We start from the raw sequence: 24,481 nt of genomic DNA, 5'->3' as shown, positions 1-24,481 counted from the left end.
TTTGATTTTACTGGACTTTATTGGCGTTTTCAAAAAAGTGACAATAGCTTTTTTTTTAATCCATAAAACTACAACAGTCACCACAATTGGCTTGAATTGAAGCACAGCTTGATGTCCGAGTACAAAAAAGACGAGCGTGTTCTTACCCCTTTTTAGTAGTTCAAATACATTTTTGTAACGAGGCAAACAAAAATATAAATGTAAGCAATGACAAATGTTTGTACTTTTCAGTATATGTCGCACATACATGCTTTCTCAGCACAATGACACACAGATAGTATGGAGGTTAAGGTAGCATAAAAGCATATTCATAGTGTTAGGTTAACAATACAGTGAGTGAAGGAATCACATGATTATAACAAAAGAGTATAACTGACAGTAGCTTTCTTACTAACAGGCACTGAAATTTCGCCAGTCGTGATGCGACTTTACAAAAAAAAAGGTTTTTGATAAATGCCCAAGGAGCATCAAAGGTGCTCTTGTACCCCGCCACCAAACACCACAATATTGGGGAGGTGCCTTATGGTAAAATGAAAAAGGTCCAGTCGGGACGTAGAATGGTTACTACTAATAATAATAATAATAATAATAATAATAGCACTGTTGGTGTCTGCAAACCTGCACTTTGATTTGATATGAACATGTTTGGACAAACAGCAGCATTCTTGTTTTTTTTTGCAGTATGTATTTGGCAACAAGATGTCCACTTAAAAGAACCCAGACTGTAAACAAAATAAACAGCTCCACCATTGTTTTACTAAAAAAAAAAGAAAATAAAAAAGCTGAATGAATTTCAATTGTCAGAGTTGTGAGACACGATGTGTGTGACTAGCTGCTGGCTACATCTACACAAGCGACGTACATTGTTATGGTGTGCTATTACTGCCTGTCACTCTTAGAGGAGGCTGCACTTCTTCCTCTTCTTCTTGGCGGGCGGAGGGCAGAGGACGGCGCGGATGGCCTCGTCGAACACGGTTTTAAGGCCGCGCTGAGTCAGAGCCGAGCACTCCAGGTACTTGACGGAACCTGGAGAAGAACGGTAAAGACACGTGATCAAGGTCAGTGTTCCAGTGTTCCCAGCAGCCTTCAAAAGGTGAAAACCAGTGTGAGTCAATCCATAGGCTTGTTGTTGGAGCTCACCAAATGCTGTCGTAGGAACATTAGGGAAAATCTGCTAAAAGCTAACATTGAAGCAGCAGTTATCATTAACTGAATGGGGCATAGAAAATGAAGCAGTGTGACTATTCAATGTCATCTCCATTGGTGTTGTTTTTCCACATTTCTTCTTCTTTTTCTTACTTACAGCTAGGGTTGCAAAGGGGTGGAAAGTTTCCAGAAACTTTTTCGGAAATTTACCACGGGAAGTTTGTAAATATTGACCATTTTTTGATTAATCAAAGTTGGACACCGTCCATGGGAATGGATGGGAATGAATGGGAATGAATATGGGAATGAATGGGAATTAGTGGGAATGGATGGGAATATATGGGAATGTCTGGGAATATGCGAATGAATGGGAATTAGTGGGAATGAATGGGAATATATGGGAATGAATGGGAATATATTAGAATTAATGGAAATTAGTGGGAATGAATGGGAATTAATGGAATATATGGGAACATATGGGAATGGATGGGAATATATGCGAATGAATGGGAATGAATATGGGAATGAATGGGAATATATGGGAATGAATGGGAATATGCGAATGAATGGGAATTAGTGGGAATGAATGGGAATATATGGGAATGAATGGGAATGAATGGGAATATATTAGAATTAATGGAAATTAGTGGGAATGAATGGGAATTAATGGAATATATGGGAACATATGGGAATGGATGGGAATATATGCGAATGAATGGGAATGAATATGGGAATGAATGGGAATATATGGGAATGAATGGGAATGAATATGGGAATGAATGGGAATATATGGGAATGAATGGGAATGAATATGGGAATGAATGGGAATATATGGGAATTAATGGGAATATATGGGAATGAATGGGAACATATGGGAATGGATGGGAATATGCGAATGAATGGGAATATATGCGAATGAATGGGAATATATGCAAATGAATGGGAATATGGGAATATATGCGAATGAATGGGAATATATGCAAATGAATGGGAATATGGGAATATATGCGAATGAATGGGAATATATGGGAATATGGGAATGAATGGGAATATATGCAAATGAATGGGAATATATGGGAATGAATGGGAATGAATGGGAATATATGGGAATGAATGGGAATATATGGGAATGAATGGGAATATATGCGAATGAATGGGAATATATGGGAATGAATGGGAATATATGGGAATGAATGGGAATATATGCGAATGAATGGGAATATATGGCAATGAATGGGAATATATGCGAATGAATGGGAATTAATGGGGATGAATGGGAATATATGCGAATGAATGGGAATATATGGGAATGAATGGGAATATATGGGAATGAATGGGAATATATGCGAATGAATGGGAATATATGGCAATGAATGGGAATATATGCGAATGAATGGGAATTAATGGGGATGAATGGGAATATATGCGAATGAATGGGAATATATGGGAATATGGGAATATATGGGAATGAATGGGAATATATGCGAATGAATGGGAATATATGCGAATGAATGGGAATATATGCGAATGAATGGGAATATATGCAAATGAATGGGAATATGGGAATATATGGGAATGAATGTGAATATATGGGAATGAATGGGAATGAATGGGAATATATGGGAATGAATGGGAATATATGGGAATGAATGGGAATATATGGGAATGAATGGGAATATATGGGAATGAATGGGAATATGGGAATATATGGGAATGAATGGGAATATATGCGAATGAATGGGAATATGGGAATATATGGCAATGAATGGGAATATATGCGAATGAATGGGAATATATGCGAATGAATGGGAATATATGCAAATGAATGGGAATATGGGAATATATGGGAATGAATGTGAATATATGGGAATGAATGGGAATATATGGGAATGAATGGGAATATATGGGAATGAATGGGAATATATGGGAATGAATGGGAATATATGGGAATATATGGGAATGAATGGGAATATATGGGAATATATGGGAATGAATGGGAATGAATGTGAATATATGGGAATGAATGGGAATATATGGGTAATTCCAATAATGATATATTATTGGGCACATGTCTTTATGCTGCTGCATCTTTGTGGCATTTTTGGCCTCTTGAGTCGGACTGCTGAGAAATATGATGAATATTTCCAGGCACTTCACCCAAAATCCGAGCATTTTCAAGGTTTTTAAGCCCCCGTATGAACCCAGCATGTTGTCTCAGGTTCTGGGAGGAACAAGTGGAAGTAAGATGCTTACTGATCTCTTTGGCCATGGCCAGGCCTTGTGGGTAGGTGATGGGGGAGAGTTTCTTCTCCCTCAGCTTGTCGATGGTGTCCTTGTCATCTCTCAGATCCAACTTGGTGCCCACCAGGATAATGGGGGTGTTGGGACAATGGTGTCTCACCTCTGGGTACCACTGTACAATGGCAAGGAGGTATTTGTTAACTCTATTAGGGTTTTACAAACCCCGTTTCCATATGAGTTGGGAAATGGTGTTAGATGTAAATATAAACGGAATACAATGATTTGGAAATCATTTTCGAGCCATATTCAGTTGAATATGCTACAAAGACAACATATTTCATGTTCAAACTCAAACTTTATTTTTTTTTTGCAAATAATAATTAACTTAGAATTTCATGGCTGCAACACGTGCCAAAGTAGTTGGTAAAGGGCATGTTCACCACTGTGTTACATGGCCTTTCCTTTTAACAACACAACTGAAGAGACATTTTTGAAGCTTCTCAGGTGGAATTCTTTCCCATTCTTGCTTGATGTACAGCTTAAGTTGTTCAACAGTCCGGGGGTCTCCCTTGTGCTATTTTAGGCTTCACACATTTTCAATGGGAGACAGGTCTGGACTACAGGCAGGCCAGTCTAGTACCCGCACTCTTTTACTATGAAGCCACGTTGATGTAACACGTGGCTTGGCACTGTCTTGCTGAAATAAGCAGGGGCGTCCATGGTAACGTTGCTTGGATGGCAACATATGTTGCTCCAAAAGCTGTATGTACCTTTCAGCATTAATGGTGCCTTCACAGATGTGTAAGTTACCCATGTCTTGGGCACTAATACACCCCCATACCATCACACATGCTGCTTTTTACACTTTCACCCTAGAACAATCCGGATGGTTCTTTGCCTCTTTGGTCCGGAGGACACGACGTCCACAGTTTCCAAAAACAATTTGAAATGTGGACTCGTCAGACCACAGAACACTTTTCCACTTTGTATCAGTCCATCTTAGATGAGCTCAGGCCCAGTGAAGCCGACGGCGTTTCTGGGTGTTGTTGATAAACGGTTTTCGCCTTGCATAGGAGAGTTTTAACTTGCACTTACAGATGTAGCGACCAACTGTAGTTACTGACAGTGGGTTTCTGAAGTGTTCCATGTGGTGATATCCTTTACACACTGATGTGGCTTGTTGATGCAGTACAGCCTGAGGGATGGAAGGTCACGGGCTTAGCTGCTTACGTGCAGTGATTTCTCCAGATTCTCTGAACCCTTTGATGATATTACGGAGCGTAGATGGTGAAATCCCTAAATTCCTTGCAATAGCTGCTTGAGAAAGGTTGTTCTTAAACTGTTCAACAATTTGCTCAGGCATTTGTTGACAAAGTGGTGACCCTCGCCCCATCCTTGTTTGTGAATGACTGAGCATTTCATGGAATCTACTTTTATACCCAATCATGGCACCCACCTGTTCCCAATTAGCCTGCTCACCTGTGGGATGTTCCAAATAAGTGTTTGATGAGCATTCCTCAACTTTATCAGTATTTATTGCCACCATTCCCAACTACTTTGGCACGTGTTGCTGCCATCAAATTCTAAAGTTAATGATTATTTGCAAAAAAAAATTTTTTTTTATCAGTTTGAACATCAAATATGTTGTCTTTGTAGCATATTCAACTGAATATGGCTTGAAAATGATTTCCAAATCATTGTATTCCGTTTATATTTACATCTAACACCATTTCCCAACTCATATGGAAACGGGGTTTGTAATTAAATGACAATAGTAACTAATTAGATGACCACAGTAACTAGATAGATGACCATAGTAACTAGTAGGGATGTCCGATAATATCGGCCTGCCGATATTATCGGCCGATAAATGCGTTAAAATGTAATATCGGAAATTATCGGTATCGTTTTTTTTATTATCTGTATCGTTTTTTTAATTTTTTAAATTAAATCAACATAAAAAACACAAGATACACTTACAATTAGTGCACCAACCCAAAAAAACTCCCTCCCCCCATTTCTTTCTGTTATTAATATTCTGCTTCCTACATTATATATCAATATATATCAATACAGTCTGCAAGGGATACAGTCCGTAAGCACACATGATTGTGCGTGCTGCTGCTCCACTAATAGTACTAACCTTTAACAGTTAATTTTACTAATTTTCATTCATTACTAGTTTCTATGTAACTGTTTTTATATTGTTTTACTTTCTTTTTTATTCAAGAAAATGTTTTTAATTTAGTTATCTTATTTTATTTTATTTTTTAAAAAGTACCTTATCTTCACCATACCCGGTTGTCCAAATTAGGCATAATAATGTGTTAATTCCACGACTGCATATATCGGTTGATATCGGTATCGGTTGATATCGGTATCGGTAATTAAAGAGTTGGACAATATCGGAATATCGGCAAAAAGCCATTATCGGACATCCCTAGTAACTAGTATATCATGAATATTCCAACCATTGAAAGACTTAGTATAGTTGAAGACTTAGTTACGGTCATTAGTAAACATGAGTGCACATCATAATGGCAGCTACACTTTACATCTTAAACATCTAAAAATAATTATTTGAGAATGTCCGACGGGCCAGATTGAAAAGCTTAAAGGGCCACATGTGGCCCCCGGGCCTTCATTTGCCCAGGTCTGCCTTAGATGCTGACTGAGCTGATGTTTGTGATGCTACTGGTAACAAACAATCTAGTGCTGGCAAATAAACAAATGCTATATATATATATATATATATATATATATATATATATATATATATATATACAGTCAAGAAAATAAGTATTTGAACACCCTGCTATTTTGCAAGTTCTCCCATTTAGAAATCATGGAGGGGTCTGAAATGTTCACGGTAGGTGCATGTCCACTGTATGAGAGATAACCTTAAAAAAAAATCCAGAAATCACAATATATGATTTTTTAACAATTTATTCGTGTGATACAGCTGAAAATAAGTATTTGAACACCGGTCTATCAGCTAGAATTCTGACCCTCAAAGACCCGTTAGTCCGCCTTTAAAAGTCCTCCTCCACTCCACTGTATTATCCTGACTCAGATGCACCTGTGTGAGGTCGTTAGCTGCGTAAAGACACCTGTCCACCCCATACAATCAGTAGGACCCAAACATTCAGCATGGCTAAGAGCAAAGAGCTGTCCAAAGACACCAGAGACAAAATGGTACAACTCCACAAGAATGGAAAGGGCTACAGAGAAATTGCCAAGCAGCTTGGTGAAAAAAGGTCAACTGTTGGAGCAATCATTAGAAAATGGAAGAAGCTAAACATGACGGTCAATCTCAATCGGAGTGGAGCCCCATGCAAGATATCACCTGGTGGGGTCTCAATGATGCTAAGAAAGGTGAGGAATCAGACCAGGACTACACGGCAGGACTTGGTCAATGACCTGAAAAGAGCTGGGACCACTGTTTCCATGGTCACTGTTGGTAATACACTAAGACGTCATGGTTTGAAATCATGCATGGCACGGAAGGTTCCCCTGCTTAAACCAGCACATGTTAAGACCCGTCTTAAGTTTGCCAATGACCATTTGGATGATCCAGAGGAGTCATGGGAGAAAGTTTTGTGGACAGATGAGACCAAAATTGATCTTTTTGGTCATAATTCCACTATACGTGTTTGGACGAAGAAGAACGATGCGTACCATCCCAAGAACACCATCCCTACTGTGAAGCATGGGGGTGGTAGCATCATGCTTTGGGGGTGTTTTTCTGCTCATGGGACAGGACGACTGTACTGTATTAAGGAGAGGATGACTGCAGCCATGTATTGTGAGATTTTGGCCAAAAACCTCCTTTCCTCAGTCAGATCATTGAAGATGAGTCGTGGCTGGATCGTCCAACATGACAATGACCCAAAACACACAGCCAGGAAAACCAAGAAGTGGCTTCGTAAGAACCATATCAAGGTTCTGGAGTGGCCTAGCCAGTCTCCTGACCTTAATCCAATTGAAAATCTTTGGAGGGAGCTGAAAGTCTGTGTTACTCAGCGACAGCCCAGAAACCTGACTGACCTAGAGAAGATCTGTGTGGAGGAGTGGGCCAAAATCCCTCCTGCAGTCTGTGCAAACCTGGTGAAGTACTACAGGAAACGTTTGACCTCTGTAATTGCAAACAAAGGCTACTCTACCAAACATTAATGTTGGTGTTCAAATACTTATTTTCAGCTTTGTCACACAAATAAATTGTTAAAAAATCATATATTGTGATTTCTGGATTTTTCTTTTTAGGTTATCTCTCATGCAGTGGACATGCACCTACCATGAAAATTTCAGACCCTTCCATGATTTCTAAGTGGGAGAACTTGCAAAATAGCAGGGTGTTCAAATACTTATTTTCTTGACTGTATATATATATATATATATATATATATATATATATATATATATATATATATATATATACTGTATATATATATATATATATATATATATATATGCTACATGGTGTGCATGAACTCACCTTGGCACGGACGTTTTCAAAGGAAGCCGGACTCACGAGCGAAAAGCAGATGAGAAACACGTCCTGGTGTGGACAAGAAAATGCAATCAGAGCCTTGAAGAATCGAGCGAGTGCCATGCGACCTGTGGGTCATCACCGTCTGAGGGTAGGAGAGTGGGCGGAGTCTGTCATAGTCTTCCTGTCCTGCTGTGTCCCACAGGCCCAGGTTCACAGGCTTGCCGTCAACCATCACGTTGGCAGAGTAGTTATCGAAGCTGACAAGAGAACGCACAACAACACTCCATTTACATTTTGTACCTTGAATATTAACCAAGTATTAGTAAAATCGTTATTATAAGCGCTAACGCAGACAAACTAAAGCGGTGCCGTGATCACTTCCGTGTTTCCCTATGTGTACATCGAGTGGTCGGCAGCTTTCTCGCTTCTTTGCTCCCTGTTAGTTTATTCTAGATCATAAATCATACATCTCACCTGGACAGAAGAAGTCTGAGTAGGTATTCTGACAAGTTGGTAAATTCTGACATTTAGGACCCGAAACCGGCGAGGATGACTCGAAAAGACATTTGGTCCCCCCATTTCTTCATGAGGATTATGAGTCATTCTTCACCTAAATGGGAATATTTAAACATCCTAGCAGCAGGCATCCTAATGACAGCAGACATCGTACAGTAAGTGATGTTTTATCATGTATGTTGGCTCTAATAAAGTCTGCAGTGAGTAAATAATCAGTGATGAAGGGGGAAAAAAGCAAACGCTGTGATGCCTTTTTTTAAATTAGTGCGCCGCGTATGCTTAAAATGATCAAAATATGTCAATATTAAATGTTATCATAAATTACTACCGTAATTCCCGGACTATAAGACGCTACTTTTTCCCCTCGTTCTGGTCCCTGCGGCTTATACAAGGGTGCGGCTTATATACGGCCTGTTCTTCTCCGACACCGACAAAGAGGATTTCGGTGGTTTTAGTACCGGTAGGCTGGTTATTTTGATAACATACAGGCGAGCACTTTGTATTACTTTGCACCGTTGTATTATTTGTACTCTGCACGAATGCTGTTCGCCATGTCAAAGATGTGAAAGTTTGATTGAATGATTTTAAGATTTATAGTTAATAAATGGGACGCTTTGCGTTCCCAAACAGTCATCTCTGTCCCGACAATCCCCTCCGTGGTAGCAGGAACCCCTATATACTACGCTAATTACACATCAAAACCCTGCGGCTTATAGTCGGGTGCGGCTTATATATGGAGCAATCTGTATTTTCCCTTAAATTTAGCTAGTGCGGCTTATAGTCAGGTGCGGCTTATAGTCCGGAAATTACGGTACATTACATATATACTTATATCATGTATATAAAACCTCAATGGAGGTGTTTACATGGTTTTTAAGGGCTTTATAGGCGGAATTGCGCAGCTCCCATAGGCTACAATGTAAGCAGACTTTTTAAATCGCATTTATTTGACATTTAGAATGTAAAAAAAACATCCATCGCCGTGACTTTCACAATGGTGAACGATAGGCAAAATTCCCCCAAAAAAGTGCATTTCCCCTTTAAGGTAAAAGAGCTTGTACAATCAAAATAAATTGCATGATTAATGCAATTTTTTTTGTGATTTATCACATCAATTAACGCTAAGGGTTGGAATTGGGGGTTAAATCACCAAAAATGATTCCCGAGCGCGGCACCGCTGCTGCCCACTGCTCCCCTCACTTCCCAGGGGGTGATCAAGGGGATGGGTCAAATGCAGAGGACAAATTTCACCACACCTAGTGTGTGTGTGACAATCATTGGTACTTTAACTTTAATTTTGACACCCTAACATTTATACGGTGTATCTATATGTATATGCTTTTTAAATTTGTGATAATACAACAAATAGTGGTGGCGCGAAAATAAATGTTCCCTCTAAACATTGGACAATTAGGTGTAAAATATACATTATGAATAATAAAAGTGGTAAAAATGAATTAAAGTGCATCATTGGTTCGTCGATAAGTATTTGCATGGATGGTCCAAAGAAACTATTAAGTCAGTCAGATATTTGTTATAAGTCATTGTAAAAAAAAGGAGTACAATTTCACACACTTGATCCAAACATACAACTTATCAGGCCTAGAAACCAACAAGAATCTCAAACACGCTGTAGGAAGTTAAAACATCTATTTCCCTGACTGGTTGTGACGTAATTCTAACCTGTTCTGCAAGCGACCAGATTTCCACCTCGACAAACCACCCTTATCTCTACGTTAACAATAAAGGAAGGCAACTGTGCAGATAGTGGGTCGGTGACGTAAAAATACTCACACTGTGGGGATGTACTCTCCAGGAAAGGCATTGGTGGTGTAGCTGATGAGCAGGCAGGTCTTACCCACAGCTCTATAGGGCAGAAAAAACACATTTACCTTTGACATGAGTCAAATTGCCATTCAGTTTGTTACTAATACAAGAGATCAGTAACTTGTTTAAGTATGTCTAAAATACATATATTCATTTTAATTCATATTTTAACTACTATTGAAAACCTGATGATATTCATCTGTGTCAACCTTGTTGTTGACCATTGATTGCTCAAAATAAGAGTATTTTACTAGCGGATTAACCGCGATTCAAACAGCTCAATTTGTGTTTCATCTGACATCACATGGACAAAGATAAGACCTTCTGGAGGGAAGTTCTGTGGTCAGATGAAACAAAAATGGAGCTGTTTGGCCACAATACCCAGCAATATGTTTGGAGGAGAAAAGGTGAGGCCTTTAATCCCAGGAACACCATCCCAACCGTCAAGCATGGTGGTGGTAGTACTATGCTCTGGGCCTGTTTTGCTGCCAATGGAACTGGTGCTTTACAGAGAGTAAATAGGACAATGAAAAAGGAGGTTTACATCCAAATTCTTCAGGACAAGCTAAAATCATCAGCCCGGAGGTTGGGTCTTGGGCACAGTTGGGTGTTCCAACAGGACAATGACCCCAAACACACCTCAAAAGTGGTAAAGGATAGGGATGTCCCGATCCGATATTGATATCGGAAATCAGTCCGATATTAGCCAAAAAAGTGAATATCGGATTTTATCGGACTGAATCTAAAAACTCCGATACAAGCGCTCCGATATAAGCTGTCCATTTACCGCTGCAGCTCGTCTATAATAGGTGACTCTGGTTTGATAACACTCCAACACAGTAGGTGGCGGCAATGCCCCTTAATTAACGTTGGTGCCGGCCGCGGAAGAAGAGCGTCTCTGATCCAGCATGCATATAACTGACGTGAACTTGAAATGTTTGCACTTTAAAATGTTTTTTTGTTTTTTAATTGGATTTATTTAGGTTATTTTTCAAGGTCTTCTAATTTATTCTATTCAATTGTATAATTATGTTGGTATTAGTGGTTATTTTGCACTTTAAATATAACATTTTGTTTTTATTGGATTTGTTGAGGTAATACTCTTATGTTGAAGGTTAAATTTATGTAACCAATTGGTTAATAATAAATGGGTCAGTTTTTCCTTTACCTACTCTTGCTGACTATTGTTTTCTGTTTTAACACTACAACGTCAGTAACAGTAACATCACTTTATCAAGCCTTTTCTAACACTCCACACAACAAAATAAGGAATAAATATATGTATGATTCGTGCCTATATCGTATCGTATTGATATCGATATCGGCCAATACTCAAGGCTACAATATCGGTATCGTATCGGAAGTGAAAAAGTTTTATCGGGACATCCCTAGTAAAGGAATGGCTAAATCAGGCTAGAATTAAGGTTTTAGAATGGCCTTCCCAAAGTCTTGACTTAAACGTGTGGACAATGCTGAAGAAACAAGTCCATGTCAGAAAACCAAGAAATTTAGCTGAACTGCACCAATTTTGTCAAGAGGAGTGGTCAAAAACTCAACCAGAAGCTGGCCAGAAGCTTGTGGGTGGCTACCAAAAGCGCCTTATTGCAGTGAAACTTGCCAAGGGACATGTAAGCAAATATTAACATTGCATAAGGTAGAATGGTTTGAATCGGTTGAAAAATGTGGAAATGGTGGAAGTTTGAAAAATGTCCAATTCATTTTGAATGGGAAAAAAATGTCCTGGAAAACCTGGAATTCTGGGAAATTTTTCAATAGAAAGCCCGCGATTGCCGAATAGGCTGAACAGTTTGAAAGTGGAGCGGTTTGAATTGGGTGAAAAATGTGGAAATGGTGGAAGTTTGAAAAATGTCCAATTCATTTTGAATGGGAAAAAAATGTCCTGTAAAACCTGGAATTCTGGGAAATTTTTCAATGGAAAGCCCGCGATTGCCGAATAGGCTGAACAGTTTGAAAGTGGAGCGGTTTGAATCGGTTGAAAAATGTGGAAATGGTGGAAGTTTGAAAAATGTCCAATTCATTTTGAATGGGAAAAAATGTCCTGGAAAACCTGGAATTCTGGGAAATTTCTCAATGGAAAGCCCGCGATTGCCGAATAGGCTGAACAGTTTGAAAGTGGAGCGGTTTGAATCGGTTGAAAAATGTGGAAATGGTGGAAGTTTGAAAAATGTCCAATTCATTTTGAATGGGAAAAAAATGTCCTGGAAAACCTGGAATTCTGGGAAATTTTTCAATGGAAAGCCTGCGATTGCCGAATAGGCTGAACAGTTTGAAAGTGGAGCGGTTTGAATCGGGTGAAAAATGTGGAAGGTAGAGCGCAAAATGTAGAGAAGAAGAAGTAGATGAATAATAATAAATAGATTAATTTTGGTGTAGAAAACCATGTGTGTGAATGTTTTGGAACATTCACACAATTAGTCATCTTACTCTTACTCATAGAAATTATGTCTAACCTTTTTTTTTTTTTTAACCTTTATTTACCCAGGAAAGGTCCCGTTGAGATTAAGAATCTCTTTTTCAAGGGAGTCCTGTACATTGATACACCAGCGTAGGTGCCACTGGGAGCCAGGTGGGTGAAGTGTCTTGCCAAAGACAACGGCAGTGGTTAGGATTATCGGCCGATAAATGCGTTAAAATGTAATATCGGAAATTATCGGTATCGGTTTTTTTATTATCGGTATCGGTTTTTTTTTAAATTAAATCAACATAAAAAACACAAGATACACTTACAATTAATGCACCAACCCAAAAAACCTCCCTCCTCATTCACACAAAAGGGTTGTTTCTTTCTGTTATTAATATTCTGGTTCCTACATTTTATATCAATATATATCAATACAGTCTGCAAGGGATACAGTCCGTAAGCACACATGATTGTGCGTGCTGCTGCTCCACTAATAGTACTAACCTTTAACAGTTAATGTTACTCATTTTCATTAATTACTAGTTTCTATGTAACTGTTTTTATATTGTTTTACTTTCTTTTTTATTCAAGAAAATGTTTTTAATTTATTTATCTTATTTTATTTTATAATTTGTTTTAAAAAGTACCTTATCTTCACCATACCTGGTTGTCCAAATTAGACATAATAATGTGTTAATTCCACGACTGTATATATCGGTTGATATCGGTATCGGTTGATATCGGTATCGGTAATTAAAGAGTTGGACAATATCGGAATATCGGATATCGGCAAAAAGCCATTATCAAATGACATTAAACCATGTGTTAATCACAAATATTATTTATTTAAACACATAAACCTTAGGCTTAGATCAGGCTGATTAGAAAAATAAGTACTAACTAAACATAGTGCATAAGAAGGGTCAATAAAACTTAAACTTCTCTTACTATAGATCCAGACTTCTGTGTGAGATTGTCATTACTGCCAAAAGTGGTGGAAAATGTATTACAACTGAGTACCACTGTGGTCTGTATGGAGATATTTTTTGGTGATCAAACAATAGGCTTGGTCCTATGGTTAAGAAACACTGCTATGACCTATTACCAATTGCCCGGTCAAAGTGGAGATGAACTATTTGGTGCGCTTTATCTTCAACATCAGCAACACATCTTTGTCGTGATCAGTGTGAAACAACAACAGAGACACGCAAAGCTAACATGGAATGCTCAAATCAGAGCCAACTATCGTAGCTACGTCTGTCAAGGTCACAAACTTTGTACAGAAACATTTTGGTCATTGGTTTCTGCACTAAAAGCCCAATTATAACTTAGAGCAGGGGTCACCAACCTTTTTGAAACCAAGAGCTACTTCTTGGGTACTGATTAATGCGAAGGGCTACCAGTTTGATACACACTTAAATAAATTGCCAGAAATAGCCAATTTGCTCAATTTACCTTTAACTCTATGTTATTATTAATAATTAATGATATTTACACTTAATTGAACGGTTTAAAAGAGGAGAAAACACGAAAAAAAATGACAATTAAATTTTGAAACAAAGTTTATCTTCAATTTCGACTCTTTAAAATTCAAAATTCAACCGAAAAAAAGAAGAGAAAAACTTCAAAAAAGAATTTATGGAACATCATTAGTAATTTTTCCTGATTAAGATTAATTTTAGAATTTTGATGAAATGTTTTAAATAGGTTAAAATCCAATCTACACTTTGTTAGAATATATAACAAATTGGACCAAGCTATATTTCTAACAAAGACAAATCATTATTTCTTCTAGATTTTCCAGAACAATTTTTTTTTAAAGAAAATCAAAAGACTTTGAATTAAGATTTAAATTTGATTTTACAGATTTTCTAGATTTGCCAGAATAATTTTTTTAAATTTTAATCATAAGTTTGAAGAAATATTTTACAAATATTCTTCGTCGAAAAAACAGAAGCTAAAATGAAGAATTAAATTAAAATGTATTTATTATTCTTTACAATAAAAATATTTTTTTTTTACTTGACATTGATTTAAATTGTCAGGAAAGAAGAGGAAGGAATTTAAAAGGTAAAAAGGTATATGTGTTTAAAAATCCTAAAATCAGTTTTAAGGTTGTATTTTTTCTCTAAAATTGTCTTTCTGAAAGTTATAAGAAGCAAAGTAAAAAAAATTAATGAATTTATTTAAACAAGTGAAGACCAAGTCTTTAAAATATTTTCTTGGATTTTCAAATTCTATTTGAGTTTTGTCTCTCTTAGAATTAAAAATGTCGGGCAAAGCGAGACCACCTTGCTAATAAATAAATAAAATTTAAAAAATAGAGGCAGCTCACTGGTAAGTGCTGCTATTTGAGCTATTTTTAGAACAGGCCAGCGGGCTACTCATCTGGTCCTTACGGGCTACCTGGTGCCCGCGGGCACCGCGTTGGTGACCCCTGACTTAGAGGAATTACCCAGGACCTGACAAAGTATTTTCACATAGTGTTCGTGTTTAAGTGGCCAGGCGACGACAATCATGCTTAGAGCAGAGGTGTTAAACTCATTGGCAGCAGGGGATACAAGAATTGCTATTGCGACATCCAGTGGACACATTTAGAACAGCAGTTTCTTCCATTGAAAAATTGCAGTTAATTGTTATACTTCGCAAAACTAATCTTGCGGGCCGGATAAAACTTGTTTGCGAGCCAGATCGTACGTTTGACACCACTGGCTTAGAGGATCCTCAGAAATACAGATAAGTACGGTACAAACTCAAGACTACGATATTGGGTGAAACGAGTGTTAAGGGACTGTATGGGTGTTACTTCATGTTTAGAAGGCTTGAATAATGTAAAAAAAAAAACATTTAGAAAGCCACAAAAAGTTTTATGTTCCAACTATGAAACATTTTTTATTTATTTGTAAGAATTCTACTTTGCGGAAATCATATTGCGGTTATGTCTGGTCTCAATTAATCGCAATAAGCAAGAGACGACTGTTCTGTGTTTTAAAATCCTGTGTATAAAAATTCAGTGCAGAATTTTTTTTTGCTCACAACTCAATCAATCAATGTTTACTCATACAGCCCTAAATCATGAGTGTCTCAAAGGGCTGCACGAGCCACGACGACATCCTCGGCTCAGATCCCACATCAGGGCAAGAAAAAACTCAACCCAATGGGATGACAATGAGAAACCTTGGAAACCCTGGGCGACCGGTGCAATGGACGTCGAGTGGATCTAGCATAATATTGTGAGAGTCTAGTCCAGGGGTCACCAACGCGGTGCCCGCGGGCACCAGGTAGCCCGTAAGGACCAGATGAGTAGCCCGCTGGCCTGTTCTAAAAATAGCTCAAATAGCAGCACTTACCAGTGAGCTGCCTCTATTTTTTTAATTGTATTTATTTACTAGCAAGCTGGTCTCGCTTTGCTCGACATTTTTAATTCTAAGAGAGACAAAACTCAAATAGAATTTGAAAATTTCAAGAAAATATTTTAAAGACTTGGTCTTCACTTGTTTAAATAAATTCATTAATTTTTTTACTTTGCTTCTTATAACTTTCAGAAAGACAATTTTAGAGAAAAAATACAACCTTAAAAAGGATTTTAGGATTTTTAAACACATATACCTTTTTACCTTTTAAATTCCTTCCTCTTCTTTCCTGACAATTTAAATCAATGTTCAAGTAATTTTTTTATTTTTTATTATAAAGAATAATAAATACATTTTAATTTAATTCTTCATTTTAGCTTCTGTTTTTTCGACGAAGAATATTTGTGAAATATTTCTTAAAACTTATTATGATTAAAATTCAAAAAAATTATTCTGGCTAATCTAGAAAATCTGTAGAATCAAATTTAAATCTTATTTCAAAGTATTTTGAATTTCTTTTAAAATTTTTGTTCTGGAAAATCTAGAAGAAATAATGATTTGTCTTTGTTAGAAATATAGCTTGGTCCATCCATCCATCCATCCATTTTCTACCGCTTATTCCCTTTGGGGTCGCGGGGTCGCTGGAGCCTATCTCAGCTACTATTGGGCGGAAGGCGGGGTACACCCTGGACAAGACGCCACCTCATCGCTTGGTCCAATTTGTTATATATTCTAACAAAGTGCAGATTGGATTTTAACCTATATAAAAACATGTCATCAAAATTCTAAAATTAATCTTAATCAGGAAAAATTACTAATGATGTTCCATAAATTTTTTTTTTTTTTTTCAAAAAGATTCGAATTAGCTAGTTTTTCTCTTCTTTTTTTCGGTTGAATTTTAAAGAGTCGAAATTGAAGATAAACTATGTGTCAAAATTTAAGAGTCATTTTTTTTCCGTGTTTTCTCCTCTTTTAAACCGTTCAATTAAGTGTAAATATCATTAATTATTAATAATAACATAGAGTTAAAGGTAAATTGAGCAAATTGGCTATTTCTGGCAATTTATTTAAGTGTGTATCAAACTGGTAGCCCTTCGCATTAATCAGTACCCAAGAAGTAGCTCTTGGTTTCAAAAAGGTTGGTGACCCCTGCACTAGTCCATAGTGGATCTAACATAATAGTGACTATAACTCAAGATCCACTTTAGGTAAATTGAGACTGAAGCAATTGATTGGGTCTCAGAACCAGCCAATCAAATGTAAAGTTTGCAGTTACGTGAGGTTTTTTTTTAAACTTATTAATTGGAGTTTAAGAAAAAAATTTACATAGACTTGACCGAAAACAAAAATACCAGTATCCACACTCAAAAACAGAAAAGGAAAAAATAGTAAAATAACTACATCCTATCTATAAACAAACAATTAAAAAAACAATGGTAATAGTCCTTAATAAACAAAATAACATAACATGCTTGTGGGAACATACATAAGTTTCCAGTAGGTTGCTTATCATCTCCCAAGAATAAGTATCAATCAATCAATGTTTATTTATATAGCCCTAAATCACAAGTGTCTCAAAGGGCTGTACAAGCCACAACGACAACCTCGGTACAGAGCCCACATACGGGCAAGGAAAACTCACCCCAGTGGGACGTCAATGTGAATGACTATGAGAAACCTTGGAGAGGACCGCATATGTGGGTAACACCCCCCCCCCCCCCCCTAGGGGTAAGTATCATGGATGTTATCCACTTCAACCATCTTTTCTCAAACAAGGTCTTCCCTCAGATTTAGTATATGAGTCATTTTCTCCATTGTCTATATTTCATTGCTAATGACCTGCCATGGTTTTTCAGTAAGGGGTTCAGGTGTGTACCAGGATCTTGCGATGGCTTTCCTGGAAGCTGTTAAACAAATAATAAACCAATGTGTCCCAAATACATAGTCCTACACGTCATTGAAATTTTATATTCCAGCACTTTACACATAACGGAGTGTAATTCTTCCGAAAATGATTTTAGCTTTGTACAGTTTCGAAAAATATGAGTATGATGTGAATTTTAATGACTTACATTGTCTCCAACATGGCTGAGATTTAAAAATATTTTACTTTGAATCTTAGGTGTAAAAAAAAAAAAAGGTTTTCAATTGAAAACACTATTGTTGTAAGCTAGAGGAAGTAAATTGTCATACCATTCCTCATATGTAAAATCCACTTCTAATTCACCTTCCCAGTTTGACCTTAATACAATGTGACGGGTCTTACAAAGCAGAGGCAAGTCAAAACTTATGCACATAAATCCTTTGCTTGGGACATAGAGCAGCTGGAATCTCTACCTCGACTACCTGGATATTTGTACGTCTCCAGACCTGTTTTTTTAAAGGCCTACTGAAAGCCACTACTAGCGACCGCGCAGTCTGATAGTTTATATATCAATGATGAAATCTTAATATTGCAACACATGTCAATACGGCCGGGTTAACTTATAAAGAGCCATTTTAAATTTCCCGCTAAACTTCCAGTTGAAAACGTCTATGTATGATGACGTATGCGCGTGACGTTAATCGTTGAAACAGAAGTATCGGTACACCATTGAATCAAACACAAAAAAGCTGTTTTCATCTCAAAATTCCACAGTATTCTGGACATCTGTGTTGGTGAATCTTTTGCAATTTGTTTAATGAACAATGAAGACTGCAAATAAGAAAGCTGTAGGTGGGATCGGTGTATTAGCGGCTGGCTGCAGCAACACAACCAGGAGGACTTTGACTTGGATAGCAGACGCGCTAGCCGACGCTAGCCGCCGACCGCACGGATGATCGGGTGGAGTCCTTCGTCCTTCCGTCAATCGCTGGAACGCAGGTGAGCACGGGTGTTGATGAGCAGATGAGGGCTGGCGTAGGTGGAGCGCTAATGTTTTTATCATAGTTCTGTGAGGTCCCGTTGCTAAGTTAGCTTCAATGGCGTCGTTAGCAACAGCATTGTTAAGCTTCGCCAGACTGGAAATTATTAACCGTGTATTTACATGTCCATGGCTTAATAGTATTGTTGATCTTCTGTCTATCCTTCCAGTCAGGGATTTATTTATTTTGTTTCTATCTGCATTTGAGCCCGATGCTATCACGTTAGCTCAGTAGCTAAAGAGCTTCGCCGATGTATTGTCGTGGAGATAAAAGTCACTGTGAATGTCCATTTCGCGTTCTCGACTCTCATTTTCAAGAGGATATAGTATCCGAGGTGGTTTAAAATACAAATCCGTGATCCACAATAGAAAAAGGAGAAAGTGTGGAATCCAATGAGCCCTTGTACCTAAGTTACGGTCAAAGCGAAAAAAGATACGTCCTGCACTGCACTCTGGTCCTTCACTCTCACTTTCCTCATCCACGAATCTTTCATCCTCGCTCAAATGGGGTAATCGTCGCTTTCTTGGTCCGAATCTCTCTCGCTGCATTGTAAACAATGGGAAAATGTGAGGAGTCCTTCCTCCGGTGACGTCACGCTACTTCCGGTATAGGCAAGGCTTTTTTTAAATCAGCGACCAAAAGTTGCGACTTTTATCGTCGTCGTTCTCTACTAAATCCTTTCAGCAAAAATATGGCAATATCGCCAAATGATCAAGTATGACACATAGAATGGATCTGCTATCCCCGTTTAAATTTAAAAAATTCATTTCAGTAGGCCTTTAAACTACACCGTCACAGACCCCCTGTGGTAGATGAATTTCCGCAAAGTAGGAACATCACGCTATTCAATTTATGAATATTTTAAGATGCATTAAACTTGTTGATAAGTCCTTCAAACAGCAAACACTTCCCATATATGTTCCTAAAATGCAAATTTTTTTGTATTTCGGATTTGCGCTTGGTGTGGGATGTCCATCTGCGAGCACAGAATGTGTCCATCAAAAATGTTAACTATAGAATTTAATCCTTCATCCACTATATCAAATTGTTCTGTTTTATAGAGAAATCGTTTTTAAATCGCATTGTAACCCATGTATCGTGATATCGAATTGAACATCACAAAGAGATTTACATCTCTATGATTTACCGGCAGTGTATTTTGAGTTGTTGGCACATTTTTCTTCACTGATTTTACACATGCATTTTTTCTTATGTACATTTTCAGCATAATTTGAATGATGAAAACAAATTGATTAGATCAGGGGTCACCAACGCGGTGCCCGCGGGCACCAGGTAGCCCGTAAGGACCAGATGAGTAGCCCGCTGGCCTGTTCTAAAAATAGCTCAAATAGCAGCACTTACCAGTGAGCTGCCTCTATTTTTTAAATTGTATTTATTTACTAGCAAGCTGGTCTCGCTTTGCCTGACATTTTTAATTCTAAGAGAGACAAAACTCAAATAGAATTTGAAAATCCAAGAAAATATTTTAAAGACTTGGTCTTCACTTGTTTAAATAAATTCATAAATTTTTTTACTTTGCTTCTTATAACTTTCAGAAAAACAATTTTAGAGAAAAAATACAACCTTAAAAAGATTTTAGGATTTTTAAACACATTTACCTTTTAAATTCCTTCCTCTTCTTTACTGACAATTTAAATCAATGTTCAAGTAAATTTATTTTTTTTATTGTAAAGAATAATAAATACATTTTAATTTAATTCTTCATTTTAACTTCTGTTTTTTCGACGAAGAATATTTGTGAAATATTTCTTCAAATTTATTATGATTAAAATTCAAAAAAATTATTCTGGAAAATCTAGAAAATCTGGAGAATCAAATTTAAATCTTATTTCAAAGTCTTTGGAATTTCTTTTAAAATTTTTGTTCTGGAAAATCTAGAAGAAATAATGATTTGTCTTTGTTAGAAATATAGCTTGGTCCAATTTGTTATATATTCTAACAAAGTGCAGATTGGATTTTAACCTATTTAAAACATGTCATCAAAATTCTAAAATTAATCTTAATCAGGAAAAATTACTAATGATGCTACATAAATTATTTTTTTTATTTTTTCAAAAAGATTCGAATTTGCTAGTTTTTCTCTTCTTTTTTTCGGTTGAATTTTGAATTTTAAAGAGTCGAAATTGAAGATAAACTATGTTTCAAAATGTAATTGTCATTTTTTTCGTGTTTTCTCCTCTTTTAAACCGTTCAATTAAGTGTAAATATCATTAATTATTAATAATAACATACAGTTAAAGGTAAATTGAGCAAATTGGCTATTTCTGGCAATTTATTTAAGTGTGTATCAAACTGGTAGCCCTTCGCATTAATCAGTACCCAAGAAGTAGCTCTTGGTTTCAAAAAGGTTGGTGACCCCTGGATTAGATGAACCCGCCACTCATGCACTGCCAAGTATCCATCTGTCAGCTTCAGACGTGGAAGCTCTAAATTTGATCAATTCGTATTTTTTAATCAACAAATACACACTCTTTAGCGCCGTGGACTAACACGGTTCATTAATTCATTATTCATTTTAAGTGTATGTTCAATGTGGTTTTGTGGAGGCGCGGTCCTGGTCCATGACTGTACATTTTAGGGTGGGGGTCAGCGAGCGCCTTTAGCGCCGCCCTGGTGGCTCCCTGGAACTTTTTCAAAAATGTATGAAAATGGAAAAAATGGGGGGGGGAATATATTTTTTGTTTTAATATGGTTTCTGTAAGACAAACACGACACAAACCTCCCTAATTGTTAGAAATCCCACTGTTTATAATACACATGCTTCATTCGGCGAGCGCCGTTTTGTCGTAACTAAATTCGTCCGTCCTTGAACTCACCCAAGTTTGTTTACATGTAAAGTTAAAAAAAAAGTTAAAGTACCAATGATTGTCACACACACTAGGTGTGGCGAAATTATTATCTGCATTTGACCCATCACCCTTGTTCACCCCCTGGGAGGTGAGGGGAGCAGTGAGCAGCAGCAGTGGCCGCACTCAGGAATAATTTTTGGTGATTTAACCCCCAATTCCAACCCTTGATGCTGAGTGCCAAGCAGGGAGGTAATGGCTCCCATTTTTATACTCTTGGGTATGACTCAGCCGGGGTTTGAACTCACAACCTACCCATCTCAGGGCGGACACTTTAACCACAAGGCCAATGAGCAGGTTAGTGTACGTAATGTACAACTTTCTCCGATGCTGCCACAGAAAAACGTGTTTTATGCCACTCCTGCTTTGTTTCATTTTGTCCACCAAACTTTTTATGCTAATTTATTCACATGTATAACTTTCTCCGACGCTGCCACAGAAAGACGTGTTTTATGTCACCCCTGCTTTGTTTCAATTTGTCCACCAAACTTTTTATGCTCTGCGTGAATGCACAAAGCTGTGCTTTGTTGGTGTTATTGACTTGTGTGGAGTGCTAATCAGGCATATTTGGTCAGTGCATGACTGCAAGCTAATCGATGCCAACATGCTATTTAGGCTAGCTGAATGTTCATATTGCATCATTATGACTCGTTTTGTAGGTATATTTGAGCTCATTTAATTTCCTTTATTTTTGTCCTCTGCGTATTTCATTTATATTTGCATGTCTCATGACATTTTATCTGTATGTAATGTTGGCTGCATTTCAAATAGTTGTTTGTGTGCATGTTGTTCCAGACCACAGCAAACGTTACCCAGCTTGCAAAGATTGTAATAAATCAATTAAAATAAGACCGCCCGCCATTTCCTTTGACTTGGACACACACATCTATACCTTTGGCCATTCTAAGACTATCATTTCCAGGAGTTATTTAACCCCCTGAGAAGCCTGTGTTTTACTAATGTTTTCCAATGTTGTGAAATTGTGTAGAATAAATATTACATTTCAACATTTCTGCCAATGAAGATTTGATAGTAGTCATTTTGATAGTAGGCTAATGTAACTAATATAGACACTTACATCTAGGGCTGCAACTAACAATGAATTTGATAATCGATTAATCTGTCGATTATTACTTCGATTAATCGATTAATAATCGGATAAAAGAGACAAACTACATTTCTATCCTATCCAGTATTTTATTGAAAAAAAACAGCATACTGGCACCATACTTATTTTGATTATTGTTTCTCAGCTGTTTGTAAATGTTGTAGTTTATAAATAAAGGTTTATTAAAAAATTTTAAAAAATTAAATAAAAAAATTTTTTATTAAAAAAATAATTTAAAAAAGTCAGTATTTTCAGTCCAATATGGCTCTTTCAACATTTTGGGTTGCCAAACCCTGTTTTAGGGGAAAAGGAAACAGACAAAACGTGTGCAAGTCGGTGTGTCAAAATCAAGGTGAATGAATACAGACCCACGCATGACTGTGCAGCTGTGGTATCCACCACACCCAGTTGGAAAAGTTATGAGCGTGTACAAGCTCCCACCTTGTCATATATCTCCTTTAACCCTTTCTCCTCACTACAGAAAAACATCCACTTTCTACCGCTTGTCCCTAGCTTTTGAAGAACCGTATGGCCACCAAAAAGGTGCAATATCAGTGTTGGCGGTTCGCTGATAATTGTCTTAAATGGAAGATGTCAAGAAAAGCCGTGATTCTGTATGATTGTAGCCAATTTAAATGACCATGTTGCTTTTCAACATCCCCTGTACAAGTGAATGAAGTATACTTAGTCAACAGCCATACATGTCACACTGAGGGTGGCCGTATAAACATCGCCGACACGGTCATAAACATGTGCCATATTGTGAAACCATACTAAACAACAATGACAAACACATTTCGGGAGAATATTTGCACCGCAACACAACAGAACAAATACCCAGAATTCCCTGCAGTACCAACTCTTCCGGGACGCTACAATATTTTATTTGGTACAGGGTGTCAAACATAACTACTCAGTGGCCTAGTGGTTAGAGTGTCCGCCCTGAGATCGGTAAGTTGTGAGTTCAAACCCCGGCCGAGTCATACCAAAGACTATAAAAAAGGGAGCCATTACCTCCCTGCTTGGCATTTAGCATCAAGGGTTGGAATTGGGGGTTAAATCACCAAAAATGTATTGCCGGGCGCGGCCACCGCTGCTGCTCACTGCTCACCTCACCTCCCAGGGGGGGTGAACAAGGGGATGGGTCAAATGCAGAGGACAAATTTCACCACACCTAGTGTGTGTGTGACAATCATTGGTACTTTAACTAATCATAAGAGATAAGTCTCAAGTAAACAACACCACCATTTTAAATGTTCCATTGAAAAAATAGAACATTACACACGGCGCTCAAAAAATGTTTTAGTAGTAAATGTTTTAGTGCCATTTCTAATATAAAGTAGTGTAAAGTTCTTACTTATATCCGTCAGTAAAGTCGCCATGAAAGTGCTAAAACATACCACGTCTGCGGTCCCCTCCAAGGTTTCTCATTGTCCCATTGGGTTGAGTTTTTCCTTGCCCTGATGTGGGATCTGAGCCGAGGATGTCGTTGTGGCTTGTGCAGCCCTTTGAGACACTCGTGATTTAGGGCTATATAAGTAAACATTGATAGATTGATTGAAAAGTGGGACCCCATTTTGAAAATTCCTAGCACCAACGCTGTTA

General features: G+C 37.5%; 1 protein-coding gene across 1 annotated transcript in view; it reads right to left on the bottom strand.

The window, feature by feature from the left end:
- LOC133642431 (ras-related C3 botulinum toxin substrate 1-like) overlaps positions 1 to 24,481 on the bottom strand; it is a 25,978-nt gene continuing 1,497 nt past the window's right edge. The window contains exons 2-6 of the mRNA XM_062036607.1: positions 10,190 to 10,261; positions 8,019 to 8,136; positions 7,883 to 7,945; positions 3,400 to 3,559; positions 1 to 1,026 (exon numbers count right to left, since the gene is read on the bottom strand). Coding sequence (XP_061892591.1) covers positions 896 to 1,026; positions 3,400 to 3,559; positions 7,883 to 7,945; positions 8,019 to 8,136; positions 10,190 to 10,261 — 544 coding nt within the window. The 3' untranslated portion in view covers positions 1 to 895. The remainder of the gene's footprint in view (positions 1,027 to 3,399; positions 3,560 to 7,882; positions 7,946 to 8,018; positions 8,137 to 10,189; positions 10,262 to 24,481) is intronic.

The sequence above is a fragment of the Entelurus aequoreus genome, linkage group LG25 (genome assembly GCF_033978785.1).
Source record: "Entelurus aequoreus isolate RoL-2023_Sb linkage group LG25, RoL_Eaeq_v1.1, whole genome shotgun sequence".
Taxonomy (NCBI): Eukaryota; Metazoa; Chordata; class Actinopteri; order Syngnathiformes; family Syngnathidae; genus Entelurus; species Entelurus aequoreus.
The sequence above is the reverse complement of the archived record's forward strand: the minus strand, read 5'-3'. Positions and strand labels throughout refer to the sequence as shown.